The sequence below is a fragment of the Carica papaya genome, chromosome 9 (genome assembly GCF_054855325.1).
Source record: "Carica papaya isolate Zhongbai chromosome 9, ASM5485532v1, whole genome shotgun sequence".
NCBI lineage: Eukaryota > Viridiplantae > Streptophyta > Magnoliopsida > Brassicales > Caricaceae > Carica > Carica papaya.
In genome coordinates this window covers 6,488,353-6,509,269 of record NC_142317.1, presented here as the reverse complement: position 1 = coordinate 6,509,269, position 20,917 = coordinate 6,488,353, and the positions used below count along the sequence as shown (strand labels likewise).

The following is a 20,917-nucleotide window of genomic DNA, read 5'->3' as shown; positions in this document are numbered from 1 at the left end:
GTTTAAACTCTTATGCCTTAACAGTTAGTGATAGGATAGCTACTATATAGTGATAAAGTATGTATTAATGAATGAATTTAAGAGTATTGGAGAGTTTTTTTTCTGATTTTTTTAATAATTTAAACTATAATAATATATATTTATATATGCACATATATGAATGAGTTCATAGTTCTGGTCTTTTTTTTTCTTCTTTTTGTTAAATTTAACTACAAGCATGATATATAAATCTATATATCTGTCTGTGTTTATAGTTTTTGATTTTCTTTATTCAGTGAGTAGAAGTAAGGTAGTAAAGACAAAATGACGTCCATTTTCAAGGCATTCTGCGAACCAAAGCTAATTTTTTTTTAGCCTATTGGCAAACTTTATCTTTTGAGTCGTTTTCTCCTGAGAAGCAAACAACTTTCGTTGAATAACCATTACTATTGCGAATATATACACAGATGTAATGTATGTATACTAGATAAGTCTCAACTACTAGTAGCGTCGGACTGTGAGTACAGATTACTTGGATACTGGCCGCAAAACAATATATAATCGCAGCCAATTATATTACTTCTTTTCCAGGTTTATAACTGATATATATATATATATATATATATATATGAGACAAGTCACAGCTACTACTAAGTACTGTTGGACTGTGAGTACAGATTACTTGAACACTAGCCGCAAAACAATGTGTACGCACAGCGGCTCATATTACTTCTTTTCCGGGTTTATGACTGATGAATGCATACATATATATATATATATAATATGAACGAAAGGATGGGGAACAACAAGTTGTTAGTATCCTTATACAGAAACGACCATTTTGGGATTATGGCGCTTGCCACGTGGAGGAAAATCTGGTGGGTAACATCCATGCCTAAATCCGTGGAAGCAGAGCACCTGCCGCCCAAATACAAGTCTTGCCCGAGTGCATGCAAATTTAATTTTCTACCCATAGGTTTTGGACCTTTTGACATCTGTTTTTGATAATTAATAAACTAAATTATAAAGAAATTTCTGGGTTTTGATGTTTCCCCGAGTTCATAGTTTTGATTTTTGCTTTCTTATATTTTTAATAAATTGAACTACAACCATAATATATATATCTATACATCTGTATGAGTTCATAGTTTCTGATGTTTTTTTTTTTCAGTGAATAGAAATAAACTAGTAAATCCATGATGACGTACATATTCAAAGTATTCTCAGAACCAAAGCTAACTTTGTTTTAGCCTATTGGCAAATTTTTCTTTTATAATTTTTATCTTTTGTGTTGTTTTCTCCTGAGAAGCAGACAATTTTCATTGGGAAATCATCACTACTAAAAATATATACACACACATATATATATATATATATTAGACAAGTCTCAGCTAGTAATAGTGTCGGACTGTGAGTACAGATTACTTGAATACTGGCCGCAAAACAATGTATATACACAGCTAATTATTCCTTTTCCGGGCTTATGTCTGATGCGCGCGCACACACACACACACACATATATATATAAAATATGAACGAAAGTACGGGGAACCACAAATTTGTTAGTAAAGTTATACAGAAACGACAATTTTGCGATTGTGGGCGCCGGCCACGTGGCGGAAAATCTGGTGGGTAATATCGATGCCTACCGAAATCCATAGAAGCAGAGCACCTGCTTGCCCAAATTCAAGTCTTGCCCGAGTGCAGGTAAATTTAACTTTTTACAATTTAGATTATAATATAAGTGACAGTAGAAAAATATATTTTTACAAGTTGAAATATTATTCAAATAGGTAGATAAACCAATTAGAAGTTAGGTAATCTAATTACAAGCAACCCTCACCTATGTATATATGTATATGGATATATATAATATCCCATAGCTCCGATCTCTACCTATTATATTCCATATTTGCAAATCGTTATTGATCATCATGGGTTATAAGCTGCTTTTTCTTCGCTTAATTGTCATTTGCAGCACTGCATTAACATGCAAAGCTACAACCTACTTGGTGGGCGATAATTCTGGCTGGGAGATAAGCACTGATTTTGATACATGGCCACTCGATAAGAGATTCAAAGTTGGTGATGTTCTAGGTAATTTTCTTAAAAACAAATTTATCTACTTTATTAATTATACAATATATAAGTATATAATCTGTTTGTTAAAACACATATTAGTTGTTTTTTTATTAAAAAAGATGAGAGATTAATAGTAAGAAATTAGTTTACTTTATTAATTAAATTAAAATAACAAATTACATTTTAAATTTGCAGTATTTCAATTCTCTTCATCCCACTCGGTGAATCAAGTAACAAAAGAGAATTACGATGCATGTAACACAACCAATGTACTCAAGTCATATTCGAACGGAAATACAACTGTTGCATTATCAAAACCAGGGGACACATATTTTGTGTGTGGAAATAGATTACATTGTCTTGGAGGAATGAAGCTTCGAGTGAACGTAGAAGATGACGGGTCAGCCAAGTCGCCGATTGGTTCGCCAGAAGCTCAACCAGGATCGTCTCTTCCTCGACCTTCGTCTAAGAACGACAATCCTGTAGCCCTGGTTCCGACTTCAACCGGGTTTCTTCGAGCTGGGAAAGTCTCTTTTCTGCAACCCTTTTTGGCTGTTGTAGTTATCTTACTGCGAATGTTATGAGTTTTTTTTTTTTTTTTTTTTCTTCTTCTTCTTCTTTTTAAATTTGAAAATTTTCTTGTGTTGAATTATTTGGTTTCGAACAAATTATGTACGAATATATAAGCATGATTATAACTGTTATTTGGAGTTATTAAATGGGTCGGGTTCCAAATTGGGCCAAAATGTGTCAGAAAATATTAACCTGAAATTTTTTACTATTTCAAATTAATTTATAGAGCGAGATCAGATAAATTACGTGGAATCTCAAACACCACGTTATATCCATCCGATTTTATTTTACAATTTTTAAAATTTAAAAAATAATTAGAAATTAAAAATTCTGTAATTTTCTCAAAATATATATAATTAATTAACGAAATTATGACTTATAAAAAGGTAACCACAGATTTATTTATCCCCACATTTCTTCTTCCAACCGGCTGCAACACGTCAGACGCGCCTGCCATGCTGCACGCGCTTACTGCCTCCGCGTCTTCCACCTCACCTCTTCTCGTCGCTTCCTCTCTCTCCAAGCCTTTCCTCTCTCCCGCTACGCAGAATCTCTCTCTCTCTCTCTCGGCTGCCAAACACGCCGCGACTTTCCCTCAAAACACAAGACTCTTTTCCATCTACTCATCCCCCATGAACATACTCAACAAGTTGGGTTTTGGCTTCAAATCAAACTCTGACCCGGCTACCATGGAGAACTCCTCGATTGCGCAGGGGCCCGACGACGATGTCCCGGCCCCTGGTCAGCAATTCGCTCAGTTCGGTGCGGGTTGCTTTTGGGGAGTTGAATTGACGTTTCAGAGAGTGCCTGGCGTCACCAAGACCGAGGTCGGTTACTCACAGGGCTTCATGCATAATCCGAGCTATGAGGATATTTGTTCTGGTATAACCAACCATAATGAGGTGGTCAGGGTGCAGTATGATCCTAAGGAGTGTAGCTATGAGAGCTTGCTTGAGGTGTTCTGGGCCAGGCATGATCCTACTACCTTGAATCGCCAGGTAGGTTTCGTGGATTTTTTCTTTTGTGCTTATTTTTGGGCTGAGTATGTTCTGAAATTGGTGGCTTATTGATGGATCTTGTTTTATATGAAAATTTTTCTTCTCTTGTTTTGGTGGTTTAAATTAACCTCGTTCCATATGTGGTGCTTGATTAGGTTTCAGGTAAGTGATACTTGTGCCGGTTTGATCAGAGTAGTGACAGTTTGTGAAGTTTTGAGAGTCATTTTCTTATAGGTACAAGCCTTTTTTTTGGGTCAAAATCTTTGAGGGCTGGAGTATATTGATGCTTGTTTGAATTTTCTTGGAAATGTTATGATGCATTAGAGGCCACTGGTACTTCCTACTGAGAGCTTTTGATTGTCGGCAGAGCTGGGGATATGGATGATTGGGAATTTACTGTTTTTTTTTTTTTTATTTTGAGTATTTGGTAGAGGATTTTGCCTGTTTCTTGATGAGTGACCTGTGGGCTTTCGGTTCATTTTAGTTGTAGATTCTTAACTCTTGTTATAGAAAGCCCTGCATATGCTTCTCTAGGACTTCTTCATTGAATCATCTCATTAGGGTCCATTTCGTTGATATCAAGGAGGATGAGATTAAGGAAGATGATTACTTAATATTTATCCTATGTTTGTTCTGCATTGTTCAAAAGGAGAGAAAATGGGTTTTCTTTAGTCTATTGATACATGCACAATACATTTATGGCCTTGTGACCTGAACTCTGGTGAACCACGGACGAAGTGGATCATTAAAATTGAGTGCCTGACTCTAGTGCTTTTGGCCGTTGCTTGATATGAGGCTGGTGGTGGTGGCTGTGTCAAACCACTACGCAGTGGTTGTTGGAGATCTGTCAATTGCAGTTGATAGAATAAAACTGACTGTTGGCAGGGTGTCTTGTTTTTTATATGGCTGCTTACTGTTTTGATGTAGGGTTATATGATATTTGGACTGGAATTGATGAACAACCAATGACAATATTAGTCTTTGTTACTGTTGAATAAAAATCTAAATGGTGTATAGTCGGTTGTAAGGCAATGGGTTTCGGACTTCTAAGTATGATACCAAGTTTTTTGAAATACTAAGTATGATACCAATTGATGGAATACAAATTGGGGTCAATTTGACTACTTAAAGTTTTAATAAACTTAGACATTGCACTAATACTGCATTTGTTTGGTTCAGTTCTAATTTAAATTTTTAGTCAACTTCGACTTATATTTTTTCATATTAGCTTTATTATGCAAAGTGAGAAAATAATTTGTTGTGTTTTAAGTGAATTCCCACTGAACTTAAGAGAGGATGGTGGTAGTGATTCAGACATCTGAGAGTTAAAACTAGGAGTTGAATGAGATTGAACCAAGCACAACCTTAGATTTCTTGGACACCCCATTAAAGGAAAGGGTTGAAAATTGCAAATTTGATTGCATTATGCAACTGGGTATTGGGAAAACTCTCAAGAGTAATCTATTGACTCATGGCTTTCTTAAAGGTAAAATTATAAAGGTGTATAGTGCTTAAATGTAAAATCTACTAATCTACTGAATCCTAATAGAGAACCTAATACTTTGTAGAATTTAAATTACAAATAAATGTATTTTAGATTAATAATTTTCTTTCTAGCTGATCTACAATTTATTATGATAGCATGGATAACATTAGGTTTCAGTAGCTATAGAATCTATGAGAAACCCATAAACTACCTAGTCGAATAGCTGGATATAGACGTAACACTAATAGTATGTATATAGACCAAAATTCTTATGTAGATGAACTCGCCAAAATTTGTTCTACATCTTATAGACAATTCATATTCTCACTAATGCTTTGTTTGGCAGGAAAACTAAGAAAATCCTACTCTAGCATAAACTGGATGTCTGATCATCTTACAATATGATCATCTTCTATTGAAGTCTTCTTCCTCATGACTTTCCATTTTTTTCATTCTAATTCTCTGTTGTTTTGTCTCCAATGGTTAGGGGAATGATGTGGGAACACAGTACAGGTCTGGAATATACTATTACACCCCTGAGCAGGAGAAGGCAGCGAAGGAGTCTCTGGAACGACAGCAGAAGTTCTTGAACAGGAAGATTATTACTGAGATCCTACCTGCAAAGAAGTTCTACCGAGCTGAGGAATACCACCAACAATACCTTGCCAAAGGGGGCCGTTTCGGTTTCAAACAATCAGCTGAAAAAGGCTGCAATGATCCAATCCGATGCTATGGTTAAGTTGGAGATTGGCCAAACCAGAAAATGTTGTGCAGAGATAGCGGACGTGGATACTTTGTGTTTTGTTCTTTAGCTGATATATTACAGTTAAGAGATACTTTTCCGTCCTAAACATCTGATATATGTAGCTGCAGTAGTTTTAGGAAGGAGAATCCTTTGTCTCTTCTGTATGCATACTCATTGAAAGTGCTTTCCTCTGTTGTGGAGAGATTAAGTGTAACACCCCGTTTTTTTTTTTTTAATGGTGTACGATAAAGCACTCATACAACACAATACCGAATCCATATTATTCCAACCATGCACAAGAGAAATTTGTCCACCTTCCATGTTCCAAATCAATTGTACATACATCTCCACCTCTACAACACATAGTAATACAATATCAAACATTCCTAGATATTCAATATCCAGACTAAACCATCCTTTCAAACTGCTTTAAATCACAACAAAACTTGTGTCCTGTGGCACTACCGACGGGGCTCCGTTACCAGCCGTTTGGATCCCAATTCCGTTCTTACTCCACCTGTGAATGATGAGAAGTGAGTTCACATAACTCAATACGATAAAAATCAAGTTGTAAGTGTAATATGCAGTGACAAGAATTTCCAGAAATGTCTATATGCATTTATCCTACCCAACCCCAACAACTCATAACCCTCTCCCTACACTAATTATCAAGGTCCTATTCCAAGGAAATAGCACGATCAAACAACCCCACCCACCCAACAATCATCCATTAACTCCCGTCACCAACATCGGCGACTCATACACTCTTCCCCCATCTCCCGACCTCACGAGACCACACACACACCCACCCAACCACCTTCATTCCACGTCACCAATATCGGCGACTCATACCCATATCTCCACCTCTCGACCTAATAGGCCACGCACACACCCACACACCATTATTCCGCGTCACCAACATCGGCGACTCACACTCACTCCTCCACCTCTCGACCTAAAGAGGCCACACACACACACAAATACCATTGTCTCGCGTCACCAACATCGGCGACTCATACTCACTCCTCCACCTCTCGACCTCGTTGGGCCACGCACACACACAAACATTTCCACCTCCCGTCACCACCATCCGTGACTCATGCACCCTTCTACCCCTCTCGGCCTTGCTAGGCCACACTCACATACATATCCCCTCCCCGCTCCACCAACATCGGCAACTCAACCCGCCCCTACCAACGGCCTCCAAATCTCCCCTCCCAAACCGCATGCTCCCATCTCCCCTTATACCATGCTAGCCCCAAGCGTTCTAACTTGCTAACTCCTACTGACCACATTACTCCCCTTCTCCCATCCAATCCCCCTCAAATCCTGTTTCCTAGTCCCCACTGCCGTACCTTCCAGCTCCCTTCCCTCTCCCACTGCCCCCTACCCGCTACCTCCCCCATCCTCCTGCCTCATCCCGGTTCCTATACACTTTTGCCTACCTAGGGCGATTAACCTCTCCGCTTGCACCGTTTCACGCCACATACCCGCCCTCACCACCGTGCATTTCGGGGAAACACATCACCGCCTATTAGCGGCTCCCTCCACATCCCCACCCACGCACACACCACGCACACACCTCTTCTGTCCTCTCGAGTTTTTATCCCCCCCGCGCCCCCTAGATTGTTCTCTCACATCCTCCTCACTCTGTTCTACCCGCACCACCCCCATCCTTCCCCACGGCTCCCCACACGCCTCCAACACCGCCATACTTTCCATTCCTTCCCCGATCACCTCCGTGAGCGCGCGGGACAACCCCACGCTTGCGGCCTACCTTCGCTGCTCCACTCCGTCGCGCCATTGCCGACGCCGCAACCTGCAACAAAATTCTCTACACACACACACCACACCAAACAGCTCAAATTTTCACCGTACCTCCCGTTTCCATCTTCCTTCTTCCTGCCGGTCGCGTCGTCCGTCCACGGCCTCCTTCCCTCTCCCTTCTCGCTCCCCTCCGCCCCGACTCTCTCCTCTCTCCTTCTGGAACTTTCCTCTTCTTCTTCGTCTCCGCTGTCCTCCTTCCCTCCTTTTCTCTTTTTCTCTTTTTCCTTTTCTTTCTCTTTTTTTTTCCTTTCTCCTCCTTTTTCCTTCTCCCTTTCCCGACCTCCTTTTATACTCTGCCAGCCTATCGCAAAACGACGTCGTTTTCCTACATCCCAAAACGACGTCGTTTTCCTTTCTTTCAAAACGACGTCGTTTTTTCCCTCTCTAAAACGACGTCGTTTTTATTATTATTATTATTATTATTTTTTTTTTCTATTCTTCTACTTTCTAGTCCTTACATTAAGTACATATGTTATGAGTAATAACATCTCCTGTATTTTTCAAGGTTATAAGGGGTGCTCTCTGAACAGGGTATCTTGTACAAATTCTTCATATATTTAAGTATAGGAAATAAAATCTAATTGAATCTTGTTATTGTTGGGGTTTTTGTAAGTAAAAAAAAATTAAAATTTTTATTGATTTCATTTATCGTAAAATTAATAACTTAAAATATTTTTAAATAAAATTATGTTAAATTTAAATTTTTTTAAAATAATTTATTATATTTTAAAAGATAAAACATTAATCAAATCTTTTTAAAAGTTCAATTTTTATTAATTATATAATATTTAAAAATTAAATATATTTTAAATTTAATTAAATATAAATTTTATTTAAATTTAAATTAATAAATATCGAGGAGGGTAGTAAGAGTATCTATCTTCCACTTTCATATGTCCTATACATTAAGAAGAAAAAAAATATTTCTACAACATATTTTTACCATTTTAGGAACCATTAATTTATTTATAAAAACAAAACTTGCATGACAAACAAGTGGATTTAACAAAATTACCCTGTTCTTTTTTTTTTTTTTGAGGGGAGAAGAAGAGAAAATACACTGTAATTAAAGATGTGCAGAGGATAATTCTTGTTGATATTAAAGTATTGAAATTAAGTAAGAGGCAGCAGCGCATACAACACACTAACGTGGGCGGCACCAGCAAATCAAGCTGATGGGAAATCGGCTACGTGGGTCTAACTCTGACTGACACGAGTGCCTTCCACTTCCCCCCTGCTTCATGCAACCTAATCGATTTAACTTAACGTGACCTGATATACGAAATAACAATCGTTCTCTATATTGTCTTACGTAGATACACATATATATATATATATATACATACGTGTCTCCGTCTATAAACGTGGTTGGACTATTTCTTTAATCCTATGTTTAGATTATTTGTTTTGCCGATTTTTAACTGAATATAACTTATTTTAACTCAAAGTAATTTAGTCATTACAATATATTTTTCTTTAAAAAAAATAAATAAATAAGTTTGTTAAAATTTAATTATTAATAAATTAAAATATTTATACTAATAAATTAAATATTATAAGATTGATTACTGTCAACTCATAATGCACTAACAAAATGATGATTATTACATTTTTAGTAAGGTCTCAATTCATAATTTTTTAATAAAATTATAAAAAAATAAATAATTAGATCATTATATTATTGAAAATTTTTTATTTATTATATTAAATAGTTAACTAGATTTACTTTTTAATCTAACACAATCAGTTTGAATTTCCTTATATAATCTAAAACAAATACTTTAATTATAAATAAATAAAATTTATAAATTATTTACATTAACCTTTTAATATAATTAGTGTCGTGGGAAGCTGAAATTGGGAAATAAATTATAAAGAAGCAAGAACTAATAGCTGTAAAATTAATTAGTTTGGTGGTTTAACCAATTTAATCCTAACAAAACCAGCTGTGATTATATTAATACTTAAAGAATTCTATTGTTATTTATTGTGTTTAAGTTTTTATTAATTAAAGGCCGACGCGTATTCATTAATTTTATGACAAAATGCTTTTAAATAATTATAATCCTACAATTAAACTTTTCTTTAGAATAAATGTGACTATAAACTTAGTACATATTTTAGGGTTATGGTAAGGTAATTATAGAGATAATGATAGTTTATATTTAATATTTAAGTAAAGTAATAAATAGGATAGGGTAAAATAGTGTGGTATATTATTTAGGATGTAACTATTACTTTACTATATATTAAAAAGGAATGCATAAGAAAGTAAATGGTTAACAAAAATATTTTTGAAAATGGGAGCACCGGAGTATTCCTAAAAATGAAATTTTTCGATTATTATTTATTTATCTAGTAGGATGAAATATATAATACTATCACAATCATTATAATACGTGATTATGTTTGTAAATTTTTTTATTATTTTGAACTTTATTAATTGACGTTATCTGTAAAAAACAAATGAGATATCTACAAAAAAAATATATATATAAGTGCAAGATAGGTAAAAAAATTTTAGAATGCGAAGTGGTCAAATTTCCTTCTCCACAACTTCATTTTCTAATAAAAATATGACAAATCCTCATTAAATAAAAATTAAAATATCGAAATCTTGAAATACTAATTACCAAATCTAAAAAGATAATAACAAATTCTTATTAAATAACGTGAAGCAATCTTGGAGAAGAGAATAAAAAATATTTGTGTGGGTAAGAAGAAAAACCTAATAATTATAAACTACTTGATTTTGTAAACCAAACGATAAACATAGAAATATGATTTAATGATACTTGAGAAGCCCCATCAAAAATATTGAAGAAGAAATTTAAGTATAAGATAAACTTTTTGTATTCATATATATATATATATATTCTCATTACAAAATTATATTATAATTAATGTAAAATATATAACTTTTTATTCCAAAAAAAAAAAATGTACACTACAACATTCAATTATTATATAGACATCAATGTTTAATATAAATCCCATGTGAAAACATACATGTGTCTACACATTCCTTTCCAATATTCAATCACTGAATTAGCTTTACTACGATTATAAAAAAAAATTAAAAAAAAAAGAAAAAGAAAATCAAACTGGGTAAATGCTATTCAGGTCCACAATCTTGTATTAAATAAATAAAATTATAATAATATAAATATATAAATTAAATTTTCATATATTATCTCTTCATAATTATATTAATTAAATAGATTAAATATTAATAAATCTTAACCGGCAAGTATGAAATTGTTTTCCTTTTTAAGGTGAGAGCCACATAATATACACGCAGGGGAACCATGTAACCCTCGCACAAACTTACAACCGAAGCCGGACGTGTCTCGTAAGCCACCGTCTATCGACCACCAACCAAAAATGGCTGAACCCTCCGCCACCCTCCCTCATCACGACTTTTTGCCTAAGGTCATTCAAGGTCTCTCCTCTCTCCTTCATAGAGTTGCAGAGTCGAACGATATCAACCGCCGATTTCATCAAGCTCAGAAAACCTCAATCTTCCATGCACTCGCCAAGCCCAATATCTCAATCCAAAACTACCTCGAAAGGATTTTCACATACGCCAATTGCAGTCCTTCGTGTTTCGTTGTGGCTTATGTTTATCTCGATCGGTTTATTAAGAACCAGCCGAATTTGCCGATTAATTCCTTCAGTGTCCACCGTATGCTTATCGCCAGTGTGTTGGTTTCTGCTAAGTTCATGGACGATGTGTAAGTTTTTCTTAATTTCTTTCCTGAATTTTCTGAGATTCATCATCGGGTCGGGCTCCAATTGGGTTTAATTGATTTTGGTAATCAGATAAACTGAGCATGATTTGGATCTGCTTTTGGTGGTTTTGTTTTTTAGATTGTGTGTTTTCCTTCCAGATCATTAATGAAGTAGTGATTAGAATAATCTAAGTTTGATTACGCGGTTGGTGCCATTATTTTTATATAATCAATTTAATTTCTGAGTTTTATATAGAGAGTTTAATTATTAATAGAGTGTAGATTAGAATAATTTGAATTTAATTGGTCAGTTAGTGCCGTTATTTTTATATAACTGACTGACGATTACTATCGTTATTGATTTAGATATAAATTTTATGATCACTAATAAAATAAAATATTTAGTAGAATGGTTAAATTTATTCTAATCAAACGATTAGTGACCTTTTTAATATATAAAATTAATATAAGTTCGATTCGTACGTAGATGAATTTATGTTAAAATTTTATAGGTTTGATATATTTAATGTTGGTTTATTTGATTAATTAAATTCTTACTAAAATCCTTTTGTCAATATCTGGTAATTTCCAGCTCATCACTTGTATTTCTGTCTCTTTTCTATTCTCGTATATAATAATGATCATCTTACCTCAATATTCCTGTTCTGAAACAATGTACAGTTTAATTCAATCTCTAAATTATATTTAATAATTATTATTTTGAAAAGACTCCTATTGAATAATTATTTAAGTATCATAGATTTTATAAATATTATTTCATTAAAAATTTGTGAAAATGTAAATTTAATGCACACGGGTACATTTAGTCCATTTCATTTGAGCATGTATGTGTGTGTGTGTATATATATATATATATATATATAAATTTATAATTAAAAAAATAAAACCAGAGAAATAATAAGGTGTTGCTTCCACCACACCGTCAAGTAGAAGATGAGAAGCACGTGAAAGTCTTCCCTTTAAGAGAAAAAAAAAAAAAAAAAAAAAAAAAAAAAAACCAGAAAGACAGCAGCCACCTAGCTGTGTGTGTGTGTGTGTGTGTTATATATAAGGCATATAAATGGTGTGCGTAGATGTTGTGATTGAACTTCACGAAAGCTAATGACAGCTCAATCATGACCGTACATTCTGTTTAAACTTAACTTCGTTCCCTTGACTCATACTGGGCTGGGGTTTGACTGTCATTCTTCTCAACGTCCAACACCAGTGACTCTAGGTTCACCCTCACTGGAATAAAGAGCTTCTAACTTACTCATAATACTTTATGTTTTTATACGTAATTATTAGAAAATTGTACTACGATTAGTGTGTTTGTGTGTGTGTGTGTGTGTGTATGTATTTAATTTTAATATATACATATATATTTTTTTTCCAGGTTCTACAATAATGCCTTCTATGCCAGAGTTGGAGGAATCAGCACAGTAGAGATGAATGTTCTGGAGATCGACTTCTTGTTTGGCATCGGTTTCAAATTAAACGTGACAGTGGAAACTTTCAACACTTACTGTCATTTTCTTCAGACACAAGTTTTAGGTTCAACCTCTCTGCACTCTCCTGTCTCCATTACCAAACAACTCAAGCTCCTCCATTGTTTTCCAGAAGATGACTCCTCCACCCATCACAAGCAACTCGCTGTTTAATTTAATTTACCCACCAACTGTGATTAACTTTTACTGTTAGATTTTGTAGTAAAATTCATTCTAGCAGTGGGTGGGGATTGACTTTTTTGCGGTTAAACTAGAACACAATTGGCTTTCAGCTGAATATATATATATATATATATATGTATTCATGCTTTAAGCCAATTGTGAAGCTTTTTGGAGACTTGGTGGAACCTTTAGATCGTCTTTTAGTTTGTTTAAATAAAATTTTACTTCTTAATTTGCCTGCCTTTGTGGGTTGGCTACTCTACTTTCATGGTTTACCAACCATAATGCATATTATTTAGTCATTCTCTTTCGAAAAATGAAAAAATTAAGATGAGATTTTTTAAACCGTTGTTCTCACTTTATTTAAAAGAATTTAATTATTTTTATTTATTTATAAATATTATTCAAATATAATAAAATTTAATTATTATAATTTCATATTACACTATTAAATAAAATATTATATATGAGTAATCGTGAGTCTATAGAATTAAGAATTCTATATTTCAAATAAAATTTAAATTTATAATTTTTAAATAAAATATAAAAATCTTTAATGACTATTAAGAACATTATATTATTGGTCATTCTATTCTATTTAGTTAACATGTTAAATCACTTTTGACTAAGCCACCCATATATATAATTTTCCAATACATTATCATTATGTTTTGCGCCAATAATTTTGGATCTCATTTATCTTTTGGGCTTATCAACATTATCATTGGTTTTTGTTTTTATAAAAAATATACAATTATTTATTATGTGTTTTTTTTATTAAATTCTTTTGAGAATAATTAGGTTATATTTAAGAAAATTTAAAAGTTTATTTTAAATATTTTACATATAAATAAGTTGCTAAAAAATCATCCTTGATCTTTTTCCCCCTATAGATGTATCTCTTAAGAAAAACTATACATATTATAATAATTCATAATATTATTTTTTTCTATTATTACATCACACATTTTCAATATTAATGTGAATATATTAAAATGTTTTTATTTAAATTTTAACCTAATTTATATACATAATATAAAATTGATTATTACGATGTTAATGGAGAAAATGAGTATATTAAGTTTTTTTTTTTAAATTTGTTGTTTACCAAAAAAATATAAAAAAATCAATATGACAAAATTAAACTTTCATTTCTTAAATATATAAATAAATAAAATTATATTCATTTACTTAAATATATTTCAGCCAAAAAAAAAATAATAGAAAAGAGAAATTGTGCATGAAGTGCTTAAATACATTTATAATATATTCCTATTTAAATAAATATATAAGTAAGTTTTGAATATAAAAAAAATGAAAATCTGGTGTATATTCCAATTTTGGAGAGGGGTATTGTAATAACTGGAAAAAGAGAAAGAAAAAAAAAAGAGGGAGAGGGAAGGGAAAAACGACGTCGTTTTGTAAGGGAAAAAACGACGTCGTTTTGCAAGGGGGAAAATGACGCCGTTTTGAGGAAAAACTGGGATGATTTAAGTAGGGGCCGGGGGAAGGAAGAGAGGAGAAGAGAAAATAAAAGAAAAGAAAAAAAAGAGGGAAAAAAGAGAGCAGAGGAAGAAGGGGAGCGGGAGAGAGAGAGAAGAGGAAGGAAGGTTCCAGAAGGAGGGAGAAAGGAAGCGGAGTGGAGAGAAGAGGAGATCGCGGACGGTGATAGCACATTCGGCCGAAAGAGGGAAAAATGGAAATGGGAGGTACGGTACCAAACTCTAAATATGTGTGTTGATTTGATTGTGAAATGGTTGGATGTGTGGCGTGCGTGGCCACAGCTTACGGAGGTAGCGGTATACGGAAGAGGCTGGGTGAGGATGTGTAGTGAGGCAGGTGGAAGGAAGCGGATCGAGTGAGGATCGCGGGAGGAGAGAGAGAGAAGGTGACAGTACGGATGGAGGTCAGGAGAGAGATAGGAGTGCGGAGTGAGTGGAGGTCGGGAGAGAGAAAAGAGATGCGCGAATGAAGGAAGTGACCGCGTGAGGATCGTGGAAGGAGAGAGAGAGAAGGTGACGGTACGGGCGGGAAAACGGTGTGGGAGAGAGCAGACTGTGTGAGCAACGCGGAAGGAGATAGGGAGATGTTATAGTGTGAGGACTTAGTCTGAGAGAGAGATAGGTAGAGGCAGTGGGGAAACGCTAGGGAAGGGTAGAATCCGCGGGGTGAGTGAGGTGAGAAGGATAGTGTGGCGTGATGGTGTGGTGGGAGATTGTAGCTCGACAAAGAGTTAGGGAGAGGCAGGGAGTGAATGTTGGAGAAGGGAAGGATCCACCGGGTGAGTGACCACCGGGTGAGTGAGATGCTTGGGGGAATGGAGTGGGGTAGCTGGAGCCTTGGGGGAAGAAGGACGGGGTGAGTGGGGGCAATTAGGACATATCGCAGGCAGCAGGCGGAGAGAGAGACAGTGGACGAGAAGGAGTGGTGTGTGTGTGTGTGTGGCCGATGGGGGTCCATAGGTAGACGATGGTTGCCGAGGTTGGTGACGCAAGTGAATGAAAATGGTGTGCGTGCGTGGCCTGGTATAGGTCGAGAGATGGTTAGTGGTCGCCGATATCGGTGACGAGAGGGAATGATCAGAGTGTGTGTGAGTGGCCTGGTATAGGTCGAGAGATGGCTAATGATCGTCGATGTTGGTGACGCAAGTGAATGAAAATCGGGTGTGTGTGAGTGGCCTGGTATAGGTCGTAAAATGGCTAACGGTCACCGATAGTGGTGACGGGAGAGAAGGATTAGAGTGTGTGTGTGTGGCTTGATAGGGGGTCAATAGGTGAATGATGGTCGCTGCTATTGGTGACGAAAATGATTGAAACTCGTGTGCGTGCGTGGGCCACTAGGGGTCGATAGGTGTTAATGGTTGCCAATCTTGGCGGTGAATGGTACCACTGGCACGCCTGGAGTGCCGTCAGGGAACGAACATCTAGGATAGGTAGAGTTGTAGGTGCAGGTGGAAAAATTGGAGTTCAGTAGTGAACTATTGGTAGAGGCATAGGGTTTTATATTGTTGCATCTCACGCATGTATTTTGAGTTTTACCGTACTGAGTTAAATGAACTCACTCTTTCCTCTTTACAGATGATGTAGGGACGGAGTCTGGATCGAAGTTGTTGGATTTCGAACCTAGTGTGTAGAGTACAGGATGAAGAGTTTCGTTTTGTTTTGACTGAATGAAATATGTAGAATTGATGGTAGCATAGATATTGAGTATGGTTGTATTGTGTGCGATGTCTTGTCCATGATTGTAGGATTATCTTGATCATTGGATAATGGATTATGCTAGTGTTTCCTTGTGCATGACCGTTTTGTTATGGAATTGGTTGCTTGTTAAGTACGTCCAATATGAAAAAAAAAATGGGGCGTTACAGGTATATTCAGATTATGGCTTCCTTACTAATTGTAGTTGTTATTTTTATAAAAGTCTCCTTTTTCTTTTTTAAAAATAACCTTAACTTAAAAAAATAATATCTCATATTATAAATAAAATTATTATAACAAATGCATTCAATATAAATATAATATTGTCTGTAATTAATTATGTTATGAAAATAACAGTAAATATTAAAATAACATAAAATTATATAATAAAAAATTTTGTTGTAATTTTTAAAACAATATATATTTTTCTAAAAAATATTATGATATTTTAAAATAATTTAGAAAATTCATGTTCAATTTAATTGTTTTATTTATTTTTTATATAAATAAGTGACAATAGTGTCTGACTATTAGAGTTTGAAAGATTATTTTTGGGATCACTGTTGGTCTCTTTGGGACCAAAGAAACTGCTTTGTGTTTGGGGGTAGTCCCTGTAATGTCGACAAATTAAAACAGACAGTTTTATGCATGATTGAGTACACATTCAAGGCTATTCTTGTTACTGACATGATCAACAGACGCTCATATGGATCTCAGAAAAATCTCGTCAGCTGGTCAGTGCCTAATCATGACTGGATTAAGATTAGCATGGATGGGGTGCGTCGTTCCAACATCAACTGGGCCTACACCGGTGACCTTACTAGAGATGCTAACGGTGCTTGTGTAACACCCAGCAGGCTCAAGGTGTAACGACTCCGGAAATATCAAAAGAAAATAAATTATAAATTAAGTGCGGAAGAGTAATAAATGTTTAAGGTTTACATTTCTTACACAATAACTTAAAGAACCAAACGGGGCTGCGGAATTCAGTCTTAAAAAAAATGCAAGAAATAAAGAAATAAACAGAAAATAAAGAAAACTAGCATCTACTCGCAATTCTTTTACGGTTCGAACTCTGGAACTTAATCCTCTTGATCTGAGATGGTTAAATAAGGAATGAGGTACACTAGCCCAGTAAATATATCACACTATATCACCGACATAAAATTAAAGATTGGTAGAAAATAAAAAAAAAAACCAATGGAGCACTACATTTAGCAAATTCATTTATCAATCATTAAATCATTTACCGCCCACTCACCGTAGTAGAATTTATAAAAATAATATATACAAACAATAACATTATACAGATTATGATTTCATGTATAATCAGCAACATAACAAATATTATAATTCTATAACCATCATCAATAAATCAAACAATAACTATCACTTTTTTACCAGCATGCTAGTATCCATGGGGGTTCATAGGGATGTCTCCTGTAACGGCTCTGGAAATTCAAAAGGAAATACATATAATGAACTGAGTGCGGAAGTGAAATAAAAGATTAAGGTTAATATCCATTGCACAATAACTCAAAAGTACTAAACAATATCACGAAATAAGTTCTCTAAAAAGAAATACTTGAAATAAGAAAAATAAAGAAAACTATGAGGTATCTAGCATTTACTCGCCGTCTTCTTGTGGATCGGGCTCGGAAACCAGGTCCTCCTGATATGAAATGATTAAATAAGGAATGAATTACACTAGCCCAGTAAAGATATCATACTATTCACCGTCACAGAAGCAAAAGTTGGTATAAAATTAAAACAACCAATGGAGCAGTAGACTTAAACAAATTCATTTATCAATAATCAAACCATTTATCGTCGACTTACCGCAGTGAGATTTATAAAAAACAACCTATAGAAACAATAACATTATAAATATCATGAATTTATATATGATATGTAATATAGCATATATCAAACTTTTATATTCAACTCATTAAACAACAATTGCCCCTTTTTATCAGCCTACTAGTATCCATGGTGATCCATAGGGGTCCTCACTACACATGAACCATTCCCCTTAAAAATCTTAATTACAGGGCCGTCTCCATACCCTATTTGGTATGAGCACCAAAATAATAGACCTTAATACCCTGTCCGGTATAAGGGTGAAACGGATCGTCCCCATACCTCGTCCGGTATGAGCGTCAGAACAATAAAGTCTCCATACCCCGTCCGGTATGAGACAACGTTCACGGTAGGGTTCCCTATGAACCCGGTTCGTCTACCATCTCTCAAGATATCTAGTGAGGCTGTTATCTTATCCTTTTATCAAATCACACCCATTTCCTATTTTTTCTTAATCTTCGTTACCAACTCAAACATGAATACATAAACAAGTAACGTGCATCCGACAAAACAAACATATCTTAGATTTCCAAAATTAAATAGTAGTGAAGTGAGCAATGATGCATACATTTAAAATCATAAAATAGATAAACCAGATACCATAATGCATTTAAACTGTAAAATAAATCAAACAGGAATCGACAGAGAATAATGTCTGGTTCGGGCTCCATTAGCAACCGTAATTAATTATGCATATCTATTTAAAATACAGTATTATCATTTATTAAAACTTCAATTCCATTATAGGAAATAGGGTGAGGGGTCCTTACCTGATCTAACGCCGAAAACTAGATTTTTACTACGCCTATGGACGGTCCCTTGGTTCCCTGAATTTTTTTACGGGAACTGAAACACACTTGCGGTACCTACACATGTCCCAAGTAACCCAAAAATCAGACCAGGGCCTACTCGGCCAATTTCAGAATTCCGGTACGGCGGCTTCGCCGTGTTCCGGCGACGGTATCGCCGCTCGTGTCGGCGATCCGCCTCGGGTTGGCTATTTTCGACCGTTTTCGGCCGAATTCAGCCAAACTTGCATAGGTTTCTATGAGAAAACACCCTTAAAGCCCTCGGTGGGCCGAAAAAATACAGAAAACTAAAACTTACCGGCAGTAGGGCTCTCCAGTGCGGCGGCTCCTCTGGCTCACGTCGTGGTTTGGTGTTTTGCTTCGGTCAACCTGTAGAGGAGGGAACAGTGATCACAAAGGTGAAAAAATTACGCCGAACGGGAATCGAAAAAGGTCTCATCGGAGGTAAAAATCGAGACACCCTGCGGCGGCACCGCTAGGTTTTGGCGGCGTTTTCCGGCCAATTGACCTGTGCTTTCACTCTGAAATTGCTATAGGTGGGTTTAAAATCGAATTCTTAGCAAAAGGTTGATTTTTACCTCGTTTAGATGCCAGAAATTGCTCCGGTACAGCGGCGGGTGGCGGCGGTCGGCTCCCTGGCGGCTGGGCTGTCTTCTCTGGCGAGGGGCTCTGGCGGCTAGGATTAGGGTTTGGGTGCGGATGAGATTATTTATAACCATCCACTTTTGATCTGAGCCGTCCATCGCATTTAATCTGGACCGTTCGATCCCGATTAAAGAGAAAATGAGTCTGGGCCGTCCGCTCATGCGCGAACGAATCTCAGCCATTCGATCGTGCGCACGCAGATCGCCCACGTGGCTCCCTTCTACGTGGCCTCCCGCATCAGTGTCTTTGCCACGCGACGCGTTGTGGTTGGCTGGAGCTGCTGACCGGGCAGCTGACGTGGTGTAATTTTTCTAAATTGCATTTTGACCTCCGGTTTTTTATTTTTCTTTTAAAAATACCCCGAGAACCCAAAATTTCACCCTTTTTTTCCAAAATTATTTTCAATTAAATATCTAAATAATTTCTACCCTTATTATTATTATTATTATTATTATTTCCATTAAATTAAATTAAATTCTATTAATACTTATTTATATTTATATAGAATAAAATAAAATAAAATAAAATAAGATAAAATAATAATTATAAAAATAAAGAGGAATTTCTTGGGTGTTACAACTCTCCCCCCCTAAAAGAAATTTGGTCCCTCAAATTTGCCTCTTACTCTCGATCGAACAACTGGGGGTACTGGGCTCTAAAGTCTGATTCTTGCTCCCATGTAGCCTCCCTTGGTGTGTGGTTCTGTCATACGACCTTTACAAATGATATTTTTCGGTTGCGGAGTAGTCTACTCTTTCGATCTGTAATGCCGACTGGTACTTCCTCGTAGGATAAATCCTCATGGAGTGGGAGGGGTTTGTGGGCCAAGACATGAGAGGCGTTCGGGTTGTACTTGCGTAGCATGGACACATGAAACACATTGTGGACCTTGGAAAGCTCTGGAGGTAGTGCTAGTTTGTAGGCGGTGGTACCAATTTTGCCTAAGACTTCAAATAGTCCAATAAATTGGGGTTCAGTTTTTTCCTCCTGTCGAACCTACTAATTCCCTTGAAAGTAGTGACCTTAAGGAACACTCGGTCGCCTTTCTTAAACTCTAAATCTCTCCTCTGGGTGTCTGCATAACTCTTTTGCCTGTTCTGAGCCATCTGAATGTTCCTCCTGAACTTAACTATCTTGGATGTAGTTTCCTCTACCAGCTCCGGGCCGAACAATTTTCTATTGCCCACTTCTTCCCAACAAATCGGTGATCTGCATGGGCATCCATATAACGCTTCATACGGAGTCATGCCAATGCTCACTTGGTAGCTGTTGTTATAGGTAAACTCTATCAGGGACAGATGGTCATCCCAATGGC

General features: G+C 35.9%; 3 protein-coding genes across 3 annotated transcripts; all 3 read left to right on the top strand.

Annotated features, from left to right (window-relative positions):
- The first annotated feature begins 1,855 nt into the window (after positions 1-1,855).
- Positions 1,856-2,796, top strand: LOC110820378 (Cupredoxin superfamily protein). Its single transcript, XM_022049825.2, has 2 exons — positions 1,856-2,076; positions 2,257-2,796. The coding sequence occupies exons 1-2, from the start codon at positions 1,914-1,916 to the stop codon at positions 2,643-2,645; spliced, it is 552 nt and encodes a 183-aa protein (XP_021905517.1). The 5' UTR covers positions 1,856-1,913; the 3' UTR covers positions 2,646-2,796.
- Positions 2,797-3,039: 243 nt separating this feature from the next.
- Positions 3,040-6,077, top strand: LOC110820462 (peptide methionine sulfoxide reductase A1). The gene is made up of 2 exons (XM_022049933.2): positions 3,040-3,632; positions 5,606-6,077. The coding sequence occupies exons 1-2, from the start codon at positions 3,090-3,092 to the stop codon at positions 5,855-5,857; spliced, it is 795 nt and encodes a 264-aa protein (XP_021905625.1). The 5' UTR covers positions 3,040-3,089; the 3' UTR covers positions 5,858-6,077.
- A 4,896-nt stretch (positions 6,078-10,973) lies between these two features.
- LOC110820546 (cyclin-U4-1-like) lies at positions 10,974-13,356 on the top strand. The gene is made up of 2 exons (XM_022050043.2): positions 10,974-11,424; positions 12,818-13,356. The coding sequence occupies exons 1-2, from the start codon at positions 11,075-11,077 to the stop codon at positions 13,080-13,082; spliced, it is 615 nt and encodes a 204-aa protein (XP_021905735.1). The 5' UTR covers positions 10,974-11,074; the 3' UTR covers positions 13,083-13,356.
- Positions 13,357-20,917: the final 7,561 nt, after the last annotated feature.